The 20,458-nt window shown below is 33.4% G+C and overlaps 1 protein-coding gene across 12 annotated transcripts in view; it reads left to right on the top strand.

Moving 5' to 3' along the window:
* Rbfox1 (RNA-binding Fox protein 1) overlaps nucleotides 1-20,458 on the top strand; it is a 714,540-nt gene that overhangs the window by 678,904 nt on the left and 15,178 nt on the right. For 7 of the 12 annotated variants that reach the window (XM_075308554.1, XM_075308553.1, XM_075308547.1 and 4 more), the window contains 3 exons: nucleotides 3,348-3,422; nucleotides 9,116-9,273; nucleotides 17,009-17,072. In XM_075308554.1, the coding sequence (XP_075164669.1) occupies nucleotides 3,348-3,422; nucleotides 9,116-9,273; nucleotides 17,009-17,072 (297 nt within the window). Of the gene's footprint in view, nucleotides 1-3,347; nucleotides 3,423-9,115; nucleotides 9,274-17,008; nucleotides 17,073-20,458 lie in introns of those variants that run through there. The other 5 variants (XM_075308556.1, XM_075308551.1, XM_075308557.1 and 2 more) reach the window with 2 other exon arrangements.

The raw sequence follows: 20,458 nt of genomic DNA, 5'->3' as shown, positions 1-20,458 counted from the left end.
ATGAGGGGTGTTCAGGTTTTTTAAATGCAAAATTGAAAGAAATACGTCAAGTTTATATTGACCAAATTTTGACCGTATCATCCTTTAAATACAAAGAAAAATCCAACTATAATTATAATTGGAAAATACATAAGAAGGTATGAAAAAAACTTTAAGGATAAAAAAATTATAAATAATCATACACTAAATAATTTTTAGTCTCAATTACGACCAAAACCAATTACATTTTTCAATGAATTAATTACAAAAAAATAATTGGAAGAAATCCATAAAATCAAATCAATCAAGGATATTTATTTTTTATTTCTAATTAATTGATTGATACTAAAATATTTTCGTGATTAAAACAAATTTAAGTAGGTCAATTAATTTCGTGATTGAATTAAAACAGTAATGCCAAAATTTAAGAACTTAATTAAACTAAATTACTTTACATTAAATGGAATAAAGTTAAATGTATTTATTAAAATTAGTATATATTTATTAGAAACTGAAATTAGAGTAAATTAAACAGTTCACCATTGAATTATATGCAATTAAGCTTAATTGCATTATTCAATATTTATAGATCTTCTTAGTAAGGGTATAACAGGTTGACTGATAAGTCCCCCGTCTAACAAACAAAAACACATTTTTTTCCAAAATTCATTTTTATTATTCAACATAGTTCCCTTCAAGAGCGATACAACGATTATAACGACCTTCCAATTTTTTGATACCATTTTGGTAGTACTCCTTCGGTTTTGTCTCAAAATAGGCCTCAGTTTCGGCGATCACCTCTTCATTGCAGTCAATTTTTTTCCCTGCGAGCATCCTTTTGAGGTCTGAGTACAAGAAAAAGTCGCTGGGGGCCAGATCTGGAGAATACGGTGGGTGGGGTAGCAATTCGAAGCCCAATTCATGAATTTTTGCCATCGTTCTCAATGACTTGTGGCACGGTGCGTTGTCTTGGTGGAACAACACTTTTTATACCCACCACCATAGGATGGGGGGTATATTAACTTTGCCATTCCGTTTGTAACACATCGAAATATTGCTCTAAGACCCCATAAAGTATATATATTCTGGGTCGTGGTGAAATTCTGAGTCGATCTGAGCATGTCCGTCCGTCCGTCCGTCCGTCTGTTGAAATCACGCTAACTTCCGAACGAAACAAGCTATCGACTTGAAACTTGCCACAAGTAGTTGTTATTGATGTAGGTCGGACGGTATTGCAAATGGGCCATATCGGTCCACTTTTACGTATAGCCCCCATATAAACGGACCCCAAAATTTGGCTTGCGAGGCCTCTAAGAGAAGCAAATTTCATCCGATCCGGCTGAAATTTGGTACGTGGTGTTAGTATATGGTCTCTAACAACCATGCAAAAATTGGTCCACATCGGTCCATAATTATATATAGCCCCCATATAAACCGATCCCCCGATTTGGCTTGCGAGGCCCCTAAGAGAAGCAAATTTCATCCGATCCGGCTGAAATTTGGTACATGGTGTCAGTATATGGTCCCTAACAACCATGCAAAAATTGGTCCACATCGGTCCATAATTATATATAGCCCCCATATAAACCGATCCCCCGATTTGGCTTGCGAGGCCTGTAAGAGAAGCAAATTTCATCCTATCCGGCTGAAATTTGGTACGTGATGTTAGTATATGGTCTCTAACAACCATGCAAAAATTGGTCGATATCGGTCCATAATTATATATAGGCCCCATATAAACCGATCCCCAGATTTGACCTCCAGAGCCCCTTGGAAGAGCAAAATTCTTCACATTCGGTTGATATTTGGTACGTGATGTTAGTATATGGTATCCAACAACCATGCAGGAATAAGAAGTTTTAAGAGACCACAACCCAAGTAATTTGATTGTGGATGACAGTCTTTCGTAGAAGTTTCTACGCAATCCATGGTGGTGGGTACATAAGATTCGGCCTGGCCGAACTTGCGGCCGTATATACTTGTTTCTTCTTCATATGGGGCCGTTTTGCCGCTATTTCGACTTTCAAGCGCTCCAATAACGCCATATAATAGTCACTGTTGATGGTTTTTCCCTTCTCAAGATAATCGATAAAAATTATTCCATGCGCTTCCCAAAAAACAGAGGCCATTACTTTGCCAGCGGACTTTTGAGTCTTTCCACGCTTCGGAGACGGTTCACCGGTCGCTGTCCACTCAGCCAACTGTCGATTGGACTCAGTAGTGTAGTGATGGAGCCATGTTTCATCCATTGTCACAATCGACGGAAAAACTCGGGTGTATTACGAGTTAACAGCTGCAAACACCGCTCAGAATCATCAACACGTTGTTGTTTTTTGGTCAAATGTGAGCTCGCGCGGCACCCATTTTGCACAGAGCTTCCGCATATCCAAATATTGATGAATGATATGACCAACACGTTCCTTTGATATCTTTAAGGTCTCTGCTATCTCGATCAATTTCATTTTACGGTCATTCAAAATCATTTTGTGGAGTTTTTTGATGTTTTCGTCGGTAACCACCTCTTTCGGGCGCCCACTGCGTTCACCATCCTCCGTGCTCATTTCACCACGCTTGAATTTTGCATACCAATCAATTTTTGTTGATTTCCCTGGGGCAGAGTCCGGAAACTCATTATCAAGCCAAGTTTTTGCTTCGACCGTATTTTTTCCCTTCAGAAAACAGTATTTTATCAAAACACGAAATTCCTTTTTTTCCATTTTTTTTCAAAATAACAAAAGTTGCTTCACAATAGACGCTCTATCTCACAAACTAATTGACTTACAGACGTCAAATTTTGACACGAATCATTTAAAGGTTGGTACTATATAAAAATAATATGCATTTAATACTAGCGATGCCATCTATGTGTCAGACCGGGGACTTATCAGCCAACCTGGTACATATTTAAGTCGGCATAGCCGACTTATGTGCGTATTTGTTTGTTTTATTTCTGCTTTTCTTTGATTTCCACTGTAAAACATGAACATAATCTCCACTTGCACACATGAAATATACAGAGACCCCGTGCTCATCTAAAACATTTGATTTGTAGACAGAACCCATAAAATAGAGCAATTGGAGAATATTGTTTTTTTTTTTTTATTATTATTGTAATCGGTCGCTTACATTTTTGTTATAAATTAAATAGTATAAAATTGTTTATTTGTGTATACTAATATGCATAACCAGTATAAGCAAACCACAAAATCAAGTCCTTTTAAACACACACAAAACAATTAATATTTACACACATACCACCTAACAATCATACTTATAAAACTTATTTGTATATACCGAAAAAAAATACATTTATTAAAAAAAAAGAGTATATAAATATACCATTATCGAAATCTACTTAAAACTTACAGCGCCGCACTGTGACAACGCTAAACAGTAACCACCCACATACGATCAACCGCATACCGGTACCACAGAATGTTTTGGTAAAAAATATTTATATTAAAAAACAATATAATTTTTTCTCAAATACTTTTTCATTAAAAAAAAATATATATATATATACATGTTTTTGGTGTTTGCTATATTATCCACGGTTTATCATGATTTTAAATGCCCATTAGAATGAAGAATGTTTTTGTGCTTGTCGTTTGTTTGTTCGCAATTTAGCTCCTTACCTTTAGTTGTTAAAACACTAACTAGTCTAAAACAAAAATGCCGCCAAATTTACACGAATATTCGTAATATTTAGATAGCCAATAATTTTTATTTTAAAATGCAACAACATGCCATTGTTATAATATCCCTAACATTCAAAGGGCCTAAAATGTGTACTTTCCCTACGAGAAATGGACCCACCCTAGGACCTGTGTAAGAATAGTTCCTGGTGTATTTAGACGAATCCAATCTCTGACCAAACGTATGTAAGGTTTGTCTTTGATGGGATAAGTTAATACTCTATGACACGAATTGGGCTTATTCCAAAGAACAAGTTTTGGGTCAGTTTACACAGAAAGAAAATTTTATTAGAATTGAAGCAACCATTTAATTCATTAACATAATGAAAAATGTTCATTAATAATACAATATTGTTTAATAGAAAAATCATTACATTAATGAAATGTTTCGTTGTATTTATGAAATTGTCTCGTTGGCTCAATTTTTATGTAGTAGTTTTTATACCCTCAACCATAGGAAGTGGGTATATTAACTTTGTCATTCCGTTTGTAACACATCGAAATGTTGCTCTAAGACCCTATAAAGTATATATATTCTGGGTCGTGGTGAAATTCTGAGTCGATCTAAGCATCTGTTGAAATCACGCTAACTTCCGAACGAAACAAGCTATCGACTTGAAACTTGGCACAAGTAGTTGTTATAGATTTAGGTCGGATGGTATTGCAAATGGGCCATATCGCACCACTTTTACGTATAGTCCCCATATAAACCTCTTGGAGGAGCAAAATTCATCCGATTCGCTTGAAATTTCATACATGCTGTTAGTATATGGTCTGTAACAACCATGCAAAAATTGGTCGACATCGGTTCATAATTATATATAGCCCCCATATAAACCGATCCCCAGATTTGGGGAATTTGCTAAGAAAAGCTAATTTAATCCGATCCGGCTGATATTTGGTACATGGTGCTGGTATATGGTATCTAACAACCATGCAAAAATTGGTCCACATCGGTTCATAATTATATATAGCCCCCATATAAACCGATCCCCCGATTTGGTTTGCGGAGCCTAAAAGAGAAGCAAATTTCATCCAATCCGGCTGAAATTTGGTATATGGTGTTAGTATATGGTATCTAACAACCATGCAAAAATTGGTCTACATCGCTCCATAATTATCCCCAGATTTGACCTCCGGAGTCTTATCGATGAGCAAAATTCATCCGATTCGGTTGAAATTTGGTGTTCGTATATGATCTCCAACAACCATGCAGGAATTGGTCCATATCTGTCCATAATTATATGTAGCTCCCATATAAAACGATCCCCAAATTTGACCTCCGGAGCCCCTTGGAAGAGCAAATTTCACCCGATCCGGTTGAAATTTGGTACGTGGTGTTATTATATGGTCTCTAACAGCCATGCAAAAATTGGTCCATACCGGTGTTAATTATATATAACCCCCATTTAAATCGGTCCCCAGATTTGACTTCCGGAGATCTTGGAGGAGCGAAATTCATCCGATCCGGTTGAAATTTGGTACGTGGTGAAATTTGTTACATTGCGCTAGTATATGGCCGCTAATAACCATGCCAAAACTGGTCCATATCGGCCTATAGTTAGGTTAGGTTATGTGGCAGCCCGATGTATCAGGCTCGCTTAGACTATTCAGTCCATTGTGATACCACATTGGTGAACTTATCTCTTATCACTGACTGCTGCCCGATTCCATGTTAAGCTCAATGACAAGGGACCTCATTTTTATAGCCGAGTCCGAACGGCGTTCCACATTCCCGTGAAACCACTTAGAGAAGCTTTGAAACCCTCAGAAATGTCACCAGCATAACTGAGGTGGGATAATCCACCGCTGAAAAACTTTTTGGTGTTCGGTCGTAGCAGGAATCGAACCCACGACCTTGTGTATGCAAGGCGGGCATGCTAACCATTGCACCACGGTGGCTCCCTATCGGTCTATAGTTATATATAGCCGATCCTCAAATATAATCTACCAAAATTTTATTTCTATAGGATATTTTGTCAAAATTTTATTACCATACAACAATTTGTCAAGATTTTATTTCTATAGAATTTTTTCTCTAAATTTTATTTCTATAGAAAATGTTGTCAAAATTTAATTTTTATGGAAAATTTTGTCACACTGAATTATATATGTATTTAATCGGCCTATTTTTTTTAATATATACCCCGTATGGACTAACTTACAATTGAGGAGACGGTGTTAAGAAGTTGTAAGATACCTTGCCATCGGCAAGTGTTACCGCAACCCAAGTAATTCGATTGTGGATGACAGTCTTTACTAGAAGTTTCTATGCATTCCATGGTGGAGGGTAAATAAGATTCGGCCTGGCCGAACTTACCGCCGTATATACTTGTTTACCACGGCCATAGACCACAGCATATAAATAAGAAATGTCGACTCTAATCAAGTGTACATTTTCAGTGTAAACTAGTGTTATTTAACCCCGGTTGCTCCCTGGAATATACAAGTCTGTGAACGTTTGTCCTCCCAGGGCTTCAATACTGTCTTTGGGAGATTTCGCCGATAACATTGGGCGTTTATTTTGACCCCATGGTCGATGAGGGTGACCATCGGCTGTTAAGACGACTCACACCATTAGCATCGGCGGTCAATCGACCATCAGTTATTACGGACGGAATGTCGGTGTTTGTAAAGAATCTTACAGTGTGTTGGATCGATACGACTTATCGGCGATCGAGTAGTAGTAGTATCGATTATGCCTTCGTTCGCCCGATTTACACTCATTAGACCACAGAGGCCAATTTTTTGCTCCGATTTAGTTGAAATTTTGTACAGGGAGTAGAATCAGCATTGTAGCTATGCGTGTCAAATTTGGTTGAAATCGGTTCAGATTTAGATATAGCTCCCATATATAGCTTTCGCCCGATTTGCACTAATATGACCACAGAGGCCAATTTTTTGCTCCGATTTAGTTGAAATTTTGCACAGGGAGTAGAATTAGCATTGTAGCTATGCGTGGCAAATTTGGTTGAAATCGGTTCAGATTTAGATATAGCTCCCATATATATGTTTTTCTGATTTCGACAAAAATGGTCAAAATACCAACATTTTTCTTGTAAAATCGCCACTGCTTAGTCGAAAAGTGACTCTAATGTTCCTAAACCTCTAATACATATATATCGAGCGATAAATCATAAATAAACTTTTGCGAAGTTTCCTTAAAATTCCTTCAGATTTAAATGTTTCCCATATTTTTTTACTAACATTGTGTTCCACCCTAGTGCATTAGCCGACTTAAATTTTGAGTCTACAGATTTTGTAGAAGTCTATCAAATTCTGTCCAGATCGAGTGATATTTAAATGTATGTATTTGGGACAAACCTTTATATATAGCCCGCAACACATTTGACGGATGTGATATGGTATCGTAAATTTAGATCTACAAAGTGATGCAGGGTATAATATAGTCGGCCCCGCCCGACTTTAGATTTTCCTTACTTGTTTTGTTCTCAATTTTTTGGCTTATTATCTCTACATACACAGAAAAAACTATCGACAAAATATTTCCAATTAAAAAGTTGATTAAAGTTGAAAACGTAATCAATTAAAAAAATTAACTGATACAATTAACTTTTTAAGCAAATCACTCAGTCAATTTAGAAAAATGAATGAAAATTTTATATTCTTAATGAGAATGTTAATCAAATGTTAAATAAAACAAATATTTTCATACAATTTAATACTATTCATTTAATCATTGAATTGTGAGTCAAATCCAAAGAAAAGACCATCTTTAATTATAATCGTGTGATTTTACACGATTACAATTACACGAAATTTATTCCATCTAAAGGAATAATAATTATAAATAAATAAAGTATAATACACTAAATATATTATACACACAAACAATTTTTTTCTTATTCAATCACGAAATTAATTGATCCAATTAATTTTTTAATTGAAATGTCTTCAATCACGGAAATGATAGTATCAATTAAAAAATTAATTGAATGCCAATTAAAAAATTAATTGATACTATTAATTGTTGTGATTGATTTTTGTTTCAATTAAAAAATTTGTTGATTCAATTAAATTTTTAATTGAATATCTTTTCAAACTCAATTAAAATTTTAATTGGAAACATTTTCGTGAAATTTATTTCTGTGTATTCTCAATTAAAAATATAATTGAATTGTTCGATCAAAATCAAAAAATAAAAATTATTTGAACCTATTAAATATTAAATATTTGAGCTAAATACCATAATTTTCGTGATTGAAGACATTTCAATAAAAAAAATCAATTAATTTCCTTATTGAATTAGAAGAAAAAAAAATAACATGGAACCGTGTAAACTTTTTTTCAGTCTTCCTCGAAATGTTTAAATGTTTACATTTTAAAATTCGCGGTTCTTTTTCCCACAGTAATATTGAGTATAATATTGACCCTGAAGATTATGTTCATTCGTGAGAGTGAATTTGTTGTTCGTGAGCTGTGACAATTGTTGGCTTCTCCTTCACCGATGTATAATAATCTTGCCTCTCACCATCGCCTTCTTCATTTTAATAGCATGGCAGTTACCGTTTTGTATATAAATTAAATGTGTATAAATATAAATATGATCACTATATATATGTATTATTTGTAAATATAAGAAACCTTTAATTGCAGTCTTTTTTTACAAGGTGTTGCTGTGTGTTGGAATTTGAATTTGATTTGACAATTATTTTAAAAATTAATTTCTATTTAGATTTAGATCCGAATCAAACTTCATATAAAGCATGAGTTTTTTTATTGTATAAGCATATATCTTGTTATATTAATATGTATTTTTTTTTTTAATCTGGTTAAGGGTGATGCAGGGAATATGCATTCCATTGTTGAGCTATCGTAAATCGCATTAGTTTTTACTTACCTGTCTGTGTAGCCTGATCTACAAGCACTTTTGATGATAATTCCTGGCAGACAAGCACCCTCCATTTGATTGATATTTTATTAATTTTTTTTTGTCATTTCAAATGTTTGTAGTTTTCTTTGTTCCATTTTTTTAATGTGTATGTGTAATTTCAGTGTTTGTGGGGCCATCGTTGTCTCATTTCACTGATTTGTATTGTCTACATATAGTATTCTCCCTTTATGGTATATATATATATATATATATATATATATATATATATATATATATATATATATATATATATATATATATATATATATATATATATATATATATATATATATATATATATATATGATAAAGAAACTAATTTCTTAGTTTTTAGATATATAACGAACAGGTGCATACTACTATTTGTTCAAATCAAATCTCAATTATTTCACTAATATCAGAAATATACCGAAATGAAAACTCACCTCCCCAACTTTTTTTCTTTTACCAAAAACTCTGCCGTTCGCTTTGTTTAACTATTCTTCATTGATACAGTGGCTCACAGAAACATTTGTACTAATCAATATTTCTATTGCACATTTTACAGGCTGCTGCTCCTCTGTTAAAGACACCTTTGTCACAGGCTCAACAGGCATATGCTACAGCCGCTACCACTTATACAGCTGTGGCAACTAGGGCAGCTTATGGAGCAGCTGCTGCCGCTGCAGCTCAACCGGCATTGGCTGGTTATGCCACCGTTGCGGGGTAAGTCTAAAATTGGATGATTAAAAGTAACAAATTAAAAAAAAACTATAATAAGCTTTAACAAATATTTGTAATGTATAAACACATAGTATTTCTCTCTGAAACGAAATTTTAGACTTATGGGTTTCCTTTTGTGGTAATTCATTTTTTGGTTAAGGACAAAATTTAATTCATGGCAACCAATGTCACATTTATCTCCAACGAGTAACAGTTTTTCTTTAGAGAAATTATTTTTATAGCAAAAGAGAAATTCGATGGTGCGATATTGCGTTTGAGAAAGGATAAATTGTTTTGCCTTTTTTTGGTTTTTTGGCGTGGATATAAATATTAAAACTAATAGAAAGTGTTATTTTGTTTTAAACATTTACAGAGTGACTGATATGTAAGGCAACAAAGTAAAGTGCTATATATTTTCATTTTATTATACCCTCCAACATAGGATGGGGGTATATTAACTTTGTCATTCCGTTTGTAACACATCGAAATATTGCTCTAAGACCCCATAAAGTATATATATTCTGGGTCGTGGTGAAATTCTGAGTCGATCTGAGCATGTCCGTCCGTCCGTCCGTCTGTTGAAATCACGCTAACTACCGAACGAAACAAGCTATCGACTTGAAACTTGACACAAGTAGTTGTTATTGATGTAGGTCGGATGGTATTGCAAATGGGCCATATCGGTCCACTTTTACGTATAGCCTCCATATAAACGGACCCCCAAATTTGGCTTGCAGACCCTCTAAGAGAAGCAAATTTCATCCGATCAGGCTGAAATTTGGTACATGTTGTTAGTATATGGTCTCTAACAACCATGCAAAAATTGGTCCGCATCGGTCCATAATTATATATAGCCCCCATATAAATCGATCCCCCGATTTGGCTTTCGGAGCCTCCAAGAGAAGCAAATTTCATCCGATCCGGCTGAAATTTGGTACATGGAGTTAGTATATGGTCTCTACTGACCATGCAAAAATTGGTCCACATCGGTCAATAATTATATATAGCCCCCATATAAACCGATCACCAGATTTGAACTCCGGAGCCTCTTGGAAGACCAAAATTCATCTGATTCAGTTGATATTTGGTACATGGTGTAAATATATGGCCTCAAACACCCATGCAAAAATTGGTCGAAATCGGTCCATAATTATATATAGCCCCCACATAAACCGATCCCCAGATTTGACCTCCGGAGCCCCTTCGAAGAGCACAATTCATCCGATTTCGGTTGAAATTTGGTACGTGATGTTAGTATATGGTATCCAACAACCATGCAGGAATTGTTTATCAGTCTATAATTATATATAGCCCCCATATAAACCGATCCCCAGATTTGACCTCCGGTGCCTTTTGGAAAAGCAAAATTCATCCGATCTGGTTGAAATTTAGTACGTGGTGATAGTATATGGTCTTTAACAACCATGCAAAAATTGGTCCAAATCAGTCCATAATCATATATAGGCCCCATATAAACCGATCCCAGATTTGGTTTTGGAGCCTCTTGGAGGAGCAAATTTCATCCGAGTCAGTTGAAATATGGTACATTGTACTAGTATATGACCGTTAACAACCATGCCTAACTAGGTCCATATCGGTCTATAGTTATATATAGCCCTCAGATAAATAGATCCCCAATCACACAAAAATTGGTCCATATCAAGTTCATAATTGTATATAGCCCCCATATAGGCGACCCCCTTATTTCAATTCTGGCTCCCTACGTACCGTGAAAAAGTCCATATTGATTCGTAAGTATTTGTAGACTTACCTACACATACCTTTTTTGTCTAATATATACCACGTATGGACTAACTCACAATTTAAAACCATTTAAGATACCACAACCCAAGTAATTCGATTGTTGATGACAGTCTTTCGTAGAAGTTTCTACGCAATCCATGGTGGAGGCTACATAAGATTCGGCCTGGCCGAACTTACGGCCATATATACTTGTTTTTAATTTTATTGTTCAAAATCAAAAAATGTCGCAAGTAACATCACATTTTATAATTAGTTTAGATTTGTTCGAATTGGCTACCTTTGGCACGAATTATGCACAAAACGCAGAATTGATAGTGTCAATTAAAAAATTATTTGAAAGTCAATTAATTGGATTAATTAATTAAAAAATTTGTTAAATTGAAATTTGTTGTTAATTGGAAGAAATTTCGTGAATTTTTTTCTGTGTGGTTTTCAAACATACGAAAAAGCCATCACACGCTGCACGGAAGTGGCTCTGTGGTATTTTGGCTCATTCCCGGCCTTTTTGATATGATCGACACTTTGGTATTTTTTACTGCCAACTTTACTCTCCAATATGCTTCAGGCTCAAAAGTCAACAGGAGTGAGATTCGAAGATTTTGGTATCCATTGTGTGGTGGCAATGAAACGGGGAGCCTACCTTTTAAGCCATTCATGGTTGAGACGTGCTGGATGCGAGGGTGCTGAGTCCTGTTGGTGCCGAAATTTTTGTCTGCGCAGGTCTTCATACTGTGTTCAGGACCTTTTCCCCGATAATATTGAGCATTTATTTTGACCCCGGCGCTTGAGTTCTGGTGGCCTATCGAAGTTTTAAATTTCCAGCTGACCTCTTTGAAACCAAATCCGGTATCTGAGTACTTTCGTGCAAGCAAAGCAACTCCTTGGCTCTTTGCAGTCTCACTTTTTTTTTGTCCATCGGTGCACTTGCTATGTTTGGAACTTTAAAGACTTTAGTCCAATCTAATTTTTCAATATGTTTTGCATCCGTTCTCGCGATGTGTTCATCACACGAGCTAATTTTCTACCACTGCGTCCTTCATTTCGATTAAATCTGGCATTCACTTTTCGAATAATTTCTGATGCTATTACCGTTTTTTTGAACGCGATGCAACACTGTCAGTATCACGGTTCACAGGAAAACATATATCGAAAATATTTCCAATTAACAAGTTGATTGAAGTTGACAACGTAATCAATTAAACAATGAACTGATACCATTAACTTTTTAATCAAATTAAAAAATAAAATCAATTAAGGAAATGATTGAAAATGTTTACAACTTCAATTAAAATATTAAGTATCCCAATTAACATTTTAATTAAATAAAAAAATTCCCAAAAAAAGAATAATAAAAAATTTTATTCCGAAATAATTACTTTCCTTGGCTAAAGAAAAATCCGACTATAATTATAACCGGAAAATGCATAAGAAAGTTAAACTCGTATTAAATGGCAGGAAAATTATATTATCTAAATTAAAAAATTGTTATAAACAAATAAACAATAATATAATAAATAATCAATAGCCTCAATTAAAAAATTAATTGAATTTTTCGACCAAACTAAATTAAATTGAACCAATTAAAAAATTAATAGAAAGTGCCGGAAGTAATCAATTAATTTTTAATTAAGTACATTTTTATACCCTCCACCATAGGGGTATATTGGCTTTGTCACTCCATTTGTAACACATCGAAATATTGCTCTAAGACCCCATGAAGTATATATATTCTGGGTCGTGGTGAAATTCTGAGTCGATCTAAACCAGAGAATGAAGCCGCCGAGTCGCGCCGCCGATTTTAGCCGTCGCCGACCCGTTTTTAGCAGTCGACGCCGCCGCCGAATATGTCGACTCATCTCGACTAAAATTTAGCCGCCAATTAATCTAAAATATTGATTTATATCAGAAAAATTAATAATATTTGTTATAGTTTTTGCCAAAATTTTGAACTTTCCACGTTTAATCAATTAGTATCAAGTTGCTATAATAGTTTTACAAAAATTTAGCTCAAAAAATTTGAATGAAATGTAAATTTGATTGTAAGATTGGTCTCATTACAATTCGGAAAACTTCAAATTGATTTTATAATAGATAATTTTGCGCCGCCGAACAGACAATTTTTTATCGACTTAGCAGTCAAGCCGCCGCCGCCGTAGTCAAGAATTTAGTGTTAGCCGCCGCCGACAAAAATGGGTCGGCTTCATTCTCTGATCTAAACATGTCCGTCCGTCTGTTGAAATCACGCTAACATCCGAACGAAACAAGGTATCGACTTGAAACTCGGCACAAAAAGTTGTTATTGATGTAGGTCGCATGGTATTGAAAATGGGCCATATCGGACCACTTTACGTATAGCCCCCATATAAACCGACGCTCAGATTTGGCTTGCGGAGCCTCTTGGAGGAGCAAAATTCATCCGATCCGGATGAAATTTGGTACGTGGTCTTAGTATATGGTCTGTAACAACCATGCAACAATTGGTCCATATCGGTCCATAATTATATATAGCCCCCATGTGAACCGATCCCCAGATTTGGCTTGCGGAGCCTCTAAGAGAAGCAAATTTTATCCGATCCGGCTGAAATTTGGTACATAGTGCTAGTATATGGTCTTTAACAAACATGCAAAACTTGGTCCACATAGGTCCATAATTATATATAGCCCCACTATAAACCGATCCCCAGATATGGCTTGCGGAGCCTCTAAGAGAATCCGGATTAAATTTGGTACATGGTGTAAGTATATGGTCTCTAACAACTGTGCAAAAATTGGTCCAAATCGGTCCATAATTATATATGACCTCCGGAGCCTCTTGCAGGAACAAAATTCATCCGATCCAGTTGAAATTTGGTACGTGGTCTTAGTATATGGTCTGTAACAAACATGCAACAATTGGTCCATATCGGTTCATAATTATATATAGCCCCCATATGAGCCGATCCCCAGATTTGTCCTCAGGAGCCTTTTGGAGGAGCACAATTCAGCCGATCCGGTTGAAATTTGGAACGTGGTGTTAGTATATTGCCGCTAATAACGATGCCAAAATTGGTCCATATAGGTCTATAGTTATATATAGCCGATCCCCAATCACACAAAAATTGGTCCATATCGGTTCATAATCATGGTTGCCAATCGAGCCAAAAATAATCTACCAAAATTTTATTTCTATAGAAAATTTTGTCAAAATTTTTGTTCTATAGAAAATTTTGTAAAAATTTTATTTCTATAGAAAATTTTGTCAACATTTTTGTTCTATAGAAAATTTTGTCAAAATTTTATTTCTATAGAAAATTTTGTCAACATTTTTGTTCTATAGAAAATTTTGTCAAAATTTTATTTCTATAGAAAATTTTGTCAACATTTTTGTTCTATAGAAAATTTTGTCAAAATTTTATTTCAATAGATTTTCTGTCATTATTTTTGTTCTATAGAAAATTTTGTCAGCATTTTATTTCTATAGAAAATTTTGTCAAAATTTTATTTCTATAGAAAATTTTGTCAAAATTTATGTTCAATCGAAAATTTTGTCAAAATTTTATTTCTATAGAAAATTTTGTCAACATTTTTGTTCTATAGAAAAATTTTGTCAACATTTTATTTCTATAGAAAATTTTGTCAACATTTTTGTTCTATAGAAAATTTTGTCAACATTTTATTTCTATAGAAAATTTTGTAAATTTTTTTTTATAAAAAATTTTGTCAAAATTTTATTTCTATAGAAAAATTTGTCAAAATTTTATTTCTATAGAAAATTTTGTCCAAATTTTACTTCTATAGAAAATTTTGTCATAATTTTATTTCTATAAAAATTTTGTGAAACTTTGTTATAAATATACGTATTTAATCGGCCTTTTTTAGTTTAATATATACCACGTATGGACTACCTTGCAATTTAGAAGGCGAAGTTTTAAAATACCTTGCCATCGGCAAGTGTTACCGCAACCCAAGTAATTCGATTGTGGGTGACAGTCTTCAGTAGAAGTTCGGCCTGTCCGAACTTATGTTTAATTCTATTTAATTCTGTGATTTTCTTGATTGAACGAATTCTAATTAAAAAATTAATTGGATCAATTAATTTCGTAATTAAATCAGATTTTTTTTTGTGTAACGAACAATGGTACAAGTAACAAAGAATATATTCACATTTAAATGGTTACTTATGGTTTTCCAGCCAAATATAAAGAAATCACATTATGATGCTTGAATTTCATCACGAATAATTTTATTTCTAAATTCAAAAGATCAAAATGCTTCTCTACAATTAAAACGAAAGCTATCAGCAGAAGCAGTTTAGAAATGAAAGCAATCTGAATATGGTTACAATACATATCAGCCACACTGTACAAGGTATTTACTCTCTGCTAGTGCCCATGTTTTGAGGAAAAACAATGGAATCAATCCATCACAAAACCTACAGAAAAACTGTTTTAGTACCCCAGCAAAAAAAAAAGCTTCCAAAAATGTAGTTTGGATTCCCGATTTGTGATCCGGAAGTTGTGCAAACGTAGATAATGTCCAATAGATTTTACATGGGCTTGTCATAGGATGGAAGTTCTTCATTTTTGGATCCTTTGCATTGCTTTAGAAGTTGTACCTTGGAAGTTCGTTTGGATGAAGAAATTAAAAAAAAAAAAAAAAAAAAAACTAATTTTTTTCTTCAATTTCACTTTTTATTTTTATCACTATTTTTTTTTTGTTTTTGTTACACTTCTATTTTCTTATTATCTAATTTTTACAAATTGAAAAACTTATTCGCTTCCACCGGGGGTTGAACCTGGGTCTGTTGGCACCATAACAGAACGCCTTAGCACACTCAGCCATAAACGCTATTGAACACGATACATCAAAACGTCTATTCAAATGTTTGTGACATGAACCTAATATGACACCACGCCATGACATTCTAACTACTTCCTCAGATGTTCTTTATTATTATGAATGAAAAAATAAAGAACGCTGATTCAAATCGGGATATTTTTTTATTAAATATATATATTTTTTTTTTATACATCGTTTTTTTTTTTTTTTTGCTTCGGCATATATTTTTGTATAAATATATTTTTTCCATTAAAAATCAACAAAAAATTAAAAATTATCGTAATTTGCAAAACCTTCTTAAAACAACTTCCATGGAAGTGAAAAAGTCTAACGGCACAGGTTCATATCCCAGCGGGGATGAATTTAATTGTCCAAAACTTAAATTTTCACTTACAATGGCCTAATTCCGTACTATCTAAGACTTGTCCAAAAGGATTGCATGGGAAGTAAAACAAATCGATAGGGGATCCCGGGATGCGCTTTAAAAGAAATGTTTGTGGACTTGTCCTAAGGGACGGCATCGCACTTTAAAAGAAATGTATGCGGAATAACTTCCAATTTTTTTTTTTTGCTGGGATACGGAATGTTATTTGTATAACACCGACTAGAATCCGATTACGAGATATTGGAAAAATTATGTATTTCTTTTTATCACACCTGTTATTATTATATTGATTCTGACTGATAGGACCACAAATTATTATTCTTATATTAACCATTCTTCTTTATTCATGCCACATATGATTTTGATTTTTACTCAATATGGCTTTATTTACAATTTATTTTTTTGTTTTTTTATCGAAAATTTAATTTTTCTTTTTTGTTTCATTTACTAATATTTTTATTTATTATTTTTTAAATTTTTATTTATTTATAGCAAAAGCAAGATAAGAAAAACCGAACTTTTAAAAGATTTACTTGAAGACTTTTGCAAAGATTTAACGAAACTTAATAATTTTGACTAATCGCGTGAACGAAATTAAACAAACTACCTATTGTGAAATAACTCATTAATGAAATTAACCAATTATCATCATCAATACTGAAGAACTAACCTAGCGACTATAATATGTACCTGTTAAGACGTCAAACGCAAAACCCTTGATTTTTTATTAATTATGCCAATTTATTTTTTATATTTTTTGCAAACGCCCAGTTACGCTCGTGAATATGCAGATCCTTATTTAGGACATGGCATTGGACCAGTGCCCGGATATGGGGTAAGTTATGATTTTTTTACATAAATTAAGGAACATTTTAAAAAAGAAATGAAAATGTGATCCAAGATAGGTCCATATACTTAATCAGTATGAGGTTGAGACTCTTTAACAATTTGTCAGGTACTCTGAAAGAAAAAATACTTTCCTCCGAAACAAAATTTTAGCCAAGAAAAAATTTTTTGCGCCAAAAGAAAACTTCGGTTTTCTTAAATTTCGTTCCTCAGAAAAGAAACCCCACCGGTATACATGGAAGAAGTTATAAAAGTTCTAAATAATGATGACGAAGGACATGGCACGCTGAGAAGGAATATGATTACCTTCTAGAGCCAAATGTTATTTTTGGAAATATGCTGTTTTCTTACCAAACATAAAATGGTTGTCGAAATCAGATACCGAATGTCCAAGAAAATAACATGCTTGCTACAAACATGTTGCATGTTCCTGATCAGAAAAACGAAAAGACAAAACGAAGACACAGGTGGGAAATCAAAATACTGCCAAGGGTGTCAGTGGTATCTTAGAGAAAGATCGATTTTTTTCTTTGTCGAATGCTTCCATTTTTTCTTCAATTGTCTAATGTGATTCCCACCAACTAGAAGAAAAACGTACCAACAAAGTTATAATAGGACATTTCTAACTCGAGATATAGATTGTTTAGTGAAAAAAGAGCGAAAATCTAAAAATAACGGGATATCTCAAAAACTGTTCCATAATTTTTTTTATTTTTTTTTTTTTTTTGAATTCAGCAGCTCAAAATACATAAGAAAAGTTGCCTTTCATCTAGGTATGAGGTCGGTTCGGAAACTTCTTAGCCTATCAATGAAAGAGAATAGTTAGTTTTTCAAAAGTATTTTTATTTTTCAATATAATCTCCTGAAACATCAGTACACTTAGTCCAACGCTTTTCTAGCTAATCTATCCCTTTGATTAAAATAGTTTTCCTCAAGGTCTTCAAAATAGTGGTTACAACTGTTATTGCATCTTCATTTGAGGTAAAACGCTTGCCAGCAAGGATTTTTTTAGATTTGGGAACAAGTAAGGTGGGTGGTCAAGCAACTCGTACTTTAATTCGTTGAATTTAGCCATTGTTAAAACACTCTTGTGCGCTGGTGCGTTGTCTTGATGAAAAATTATTTTCGAATTTGAACATTTAATTGATCCAAAAGGTTGCAATAGTACTCTGAATTTATTGTTTTACCCTTTTGCAGATAGTCAATCAATAAAATACCTTTGAAGTCCCAAAAAAACCGTTGCCATAACCTTACCAGCCGGTTGAATTGTTTTTGGCTTCTTTGGGGCACTTCCTCCTGCTTTAGTCCATTGTTTGGATTGTTCTTTTGTCTCGGGAGTATAGTGGTGGATCCGTGTCTCATCAACAGTTATGAAACGACGCTTAAAATCCATTTTATTTCGCTTAAAACGATCCAAACAAGCTTGAGAAATGTTCATTCTTATGCGTTTTTGATCGACTGTTAACAAATGCGGCACCCATCTTGCAGAAAGCTTTTTCATCTGTAGTTCTTCATGCAAAATTAAATGAACTCGATCATTTGATATGCCCATGATATTAGCAATTTCACGTACTTTTATTCGTCGATCATTTAATACCATATCATGCATTTTGGCTACAATTTCTGTTGTTGTTGCTGTTTTTGGACGTCCACTACGTGGTTCATCTTCATTGCTTGTACGATCACGTTTAAATTCAGCAACCCAATTTTTTACTGTTGCATATGAAGGAGCACTTTCATCTAACACATTCACCATATCATTATGAATTTCTTGTCCCTTTTTTATGTAAATATTTAATGACAGCAAGCATTTCTAATTTTTCCATTTTAAAAAAATTGTGGCTGCGTCTTTTTTGAACACCTGTTTCTATATGAAGGAGTTGCCAGATCGAAACAAAATTTAACATGTGTTCATAACAGACATGGACGTTAGATAGGGTCACGAAAAAAAGTTGATGCGCTCACCCCCCAGTTTTGTAGCATATTCGAATTTCAGAACACCAAAACTTTTTTTTCGTGCACCCTACGACCTCCCGAAATACAATTTATTGTGCTGTGTCGTCATTTGAAGTCCGATCGAAAAGAAATGCATATCGTTGTTTGTGGTTGATCGGGGGATATATTTTGGCCATTGGTCATTTTTTACTCCGACGTCAAATTTGATTTTAAATTTTTTATTTCGCTTCGTATACCCCTATGAGCCCATTTCTGATAACCATTATAAAGATCATAACAAAATATGAAACTTTTGCTTTTGAAGTATTTACTTATATTCATAAACAAAAAAGTTACAGAGATTTTAAAAAGTCAATAGGTCACCCTACACACCACCAAATAGTTTTTGCTGTGTTGTCATGATGTCCGATCGAAACCACATGCACATCGTTATTCACATCTACGAAGTTAATTTATAAGGCATTTAGAAAACAAAACCTGTTTATCTGTAAATTTCTAACGGTACCTTTGTATACATACCAGGGATGGAAAATACAATTTTTAAGAAAGTACAAAAAAGGTACTTTTTTGAGCGAAAAAGTATTTTTCACAAAATTTTAATAAAAATTCCATTGGAAGATTATTGTCAAGAGCTCCCTTAAATTGAATTTTAAAGAAAATAAAATTCTGTTTTCCAACTCCTAAATTTTAAATATTTTCTTTTTTTAGTCTTATATTCGCTCACAAAGACTACCGTAGTATTGTAATCGCGACTGCCACAGCTCTACTTTATGGTACTACATAAATTTTCTCTTGATAAATAAAAATAAATTTTTGACAAAATTTTCTATAGAAATAAAATTTTGACAAAATTTTCTATTAAAAAAAAAAAAAATTTGACAAAATTTCACTAAATTTTAATAAAAATTCCATTGGAAGATTATTGTCAAGAGCTCCCTTAAATTGAATTTTAAAGAAAAGAAAATTTTGTTTGCCAACTCCTAAATTTTAAATATTTTCTTTTTTTAGTCTTATATTCGCTCACAAAGACTACCGTAGTATTGTAATCGCGGCTGCCACAGCTCTACTTTATGGTACTACATAAATTTTCTCTTGATAAATAAAAATAAATTTTTGACAAAATTTTCTATAGAAATAAAATTTTGACAAAATTTTCTATTAAAAAAAAATTTGACAAAATTTCCTATGGAAATAAAATTTTGACAAAATTTTCTATAGAATTAAAATTTTGACAAAATTTTCTATAGAAATAAAACTTTGACAAAATTTTCTATAGAAAAAAATGTTGACAAAATTTTCTATAGAAATAAAATGTTGACAAAATTTTCTATAGAAATAAAATGTTGACAAAATTTTCTATAGAAATAAAATGTTGACAAAATGTTCTAAAGAAATAAAATTTTGACAAAATTTTCTATA

Source organism: Haematobia irritans, chromosome 4 (genome assembly GCF_050003625.1).
Source record: "Haematobia irritans isolate KBUSLIRL chromosome 4, ASM5000362v1, whole genome shotgun sequence".
Classification (NCBI taxonomy): Eukaryota; Metazoa; Arthropoda; class Insecta; order Diptera; family Muscidae; genus Haematobia; species Haematobia irritans.
This window is presented reverse-complemented; position numbering and strand designations above follow the sequence as displayed.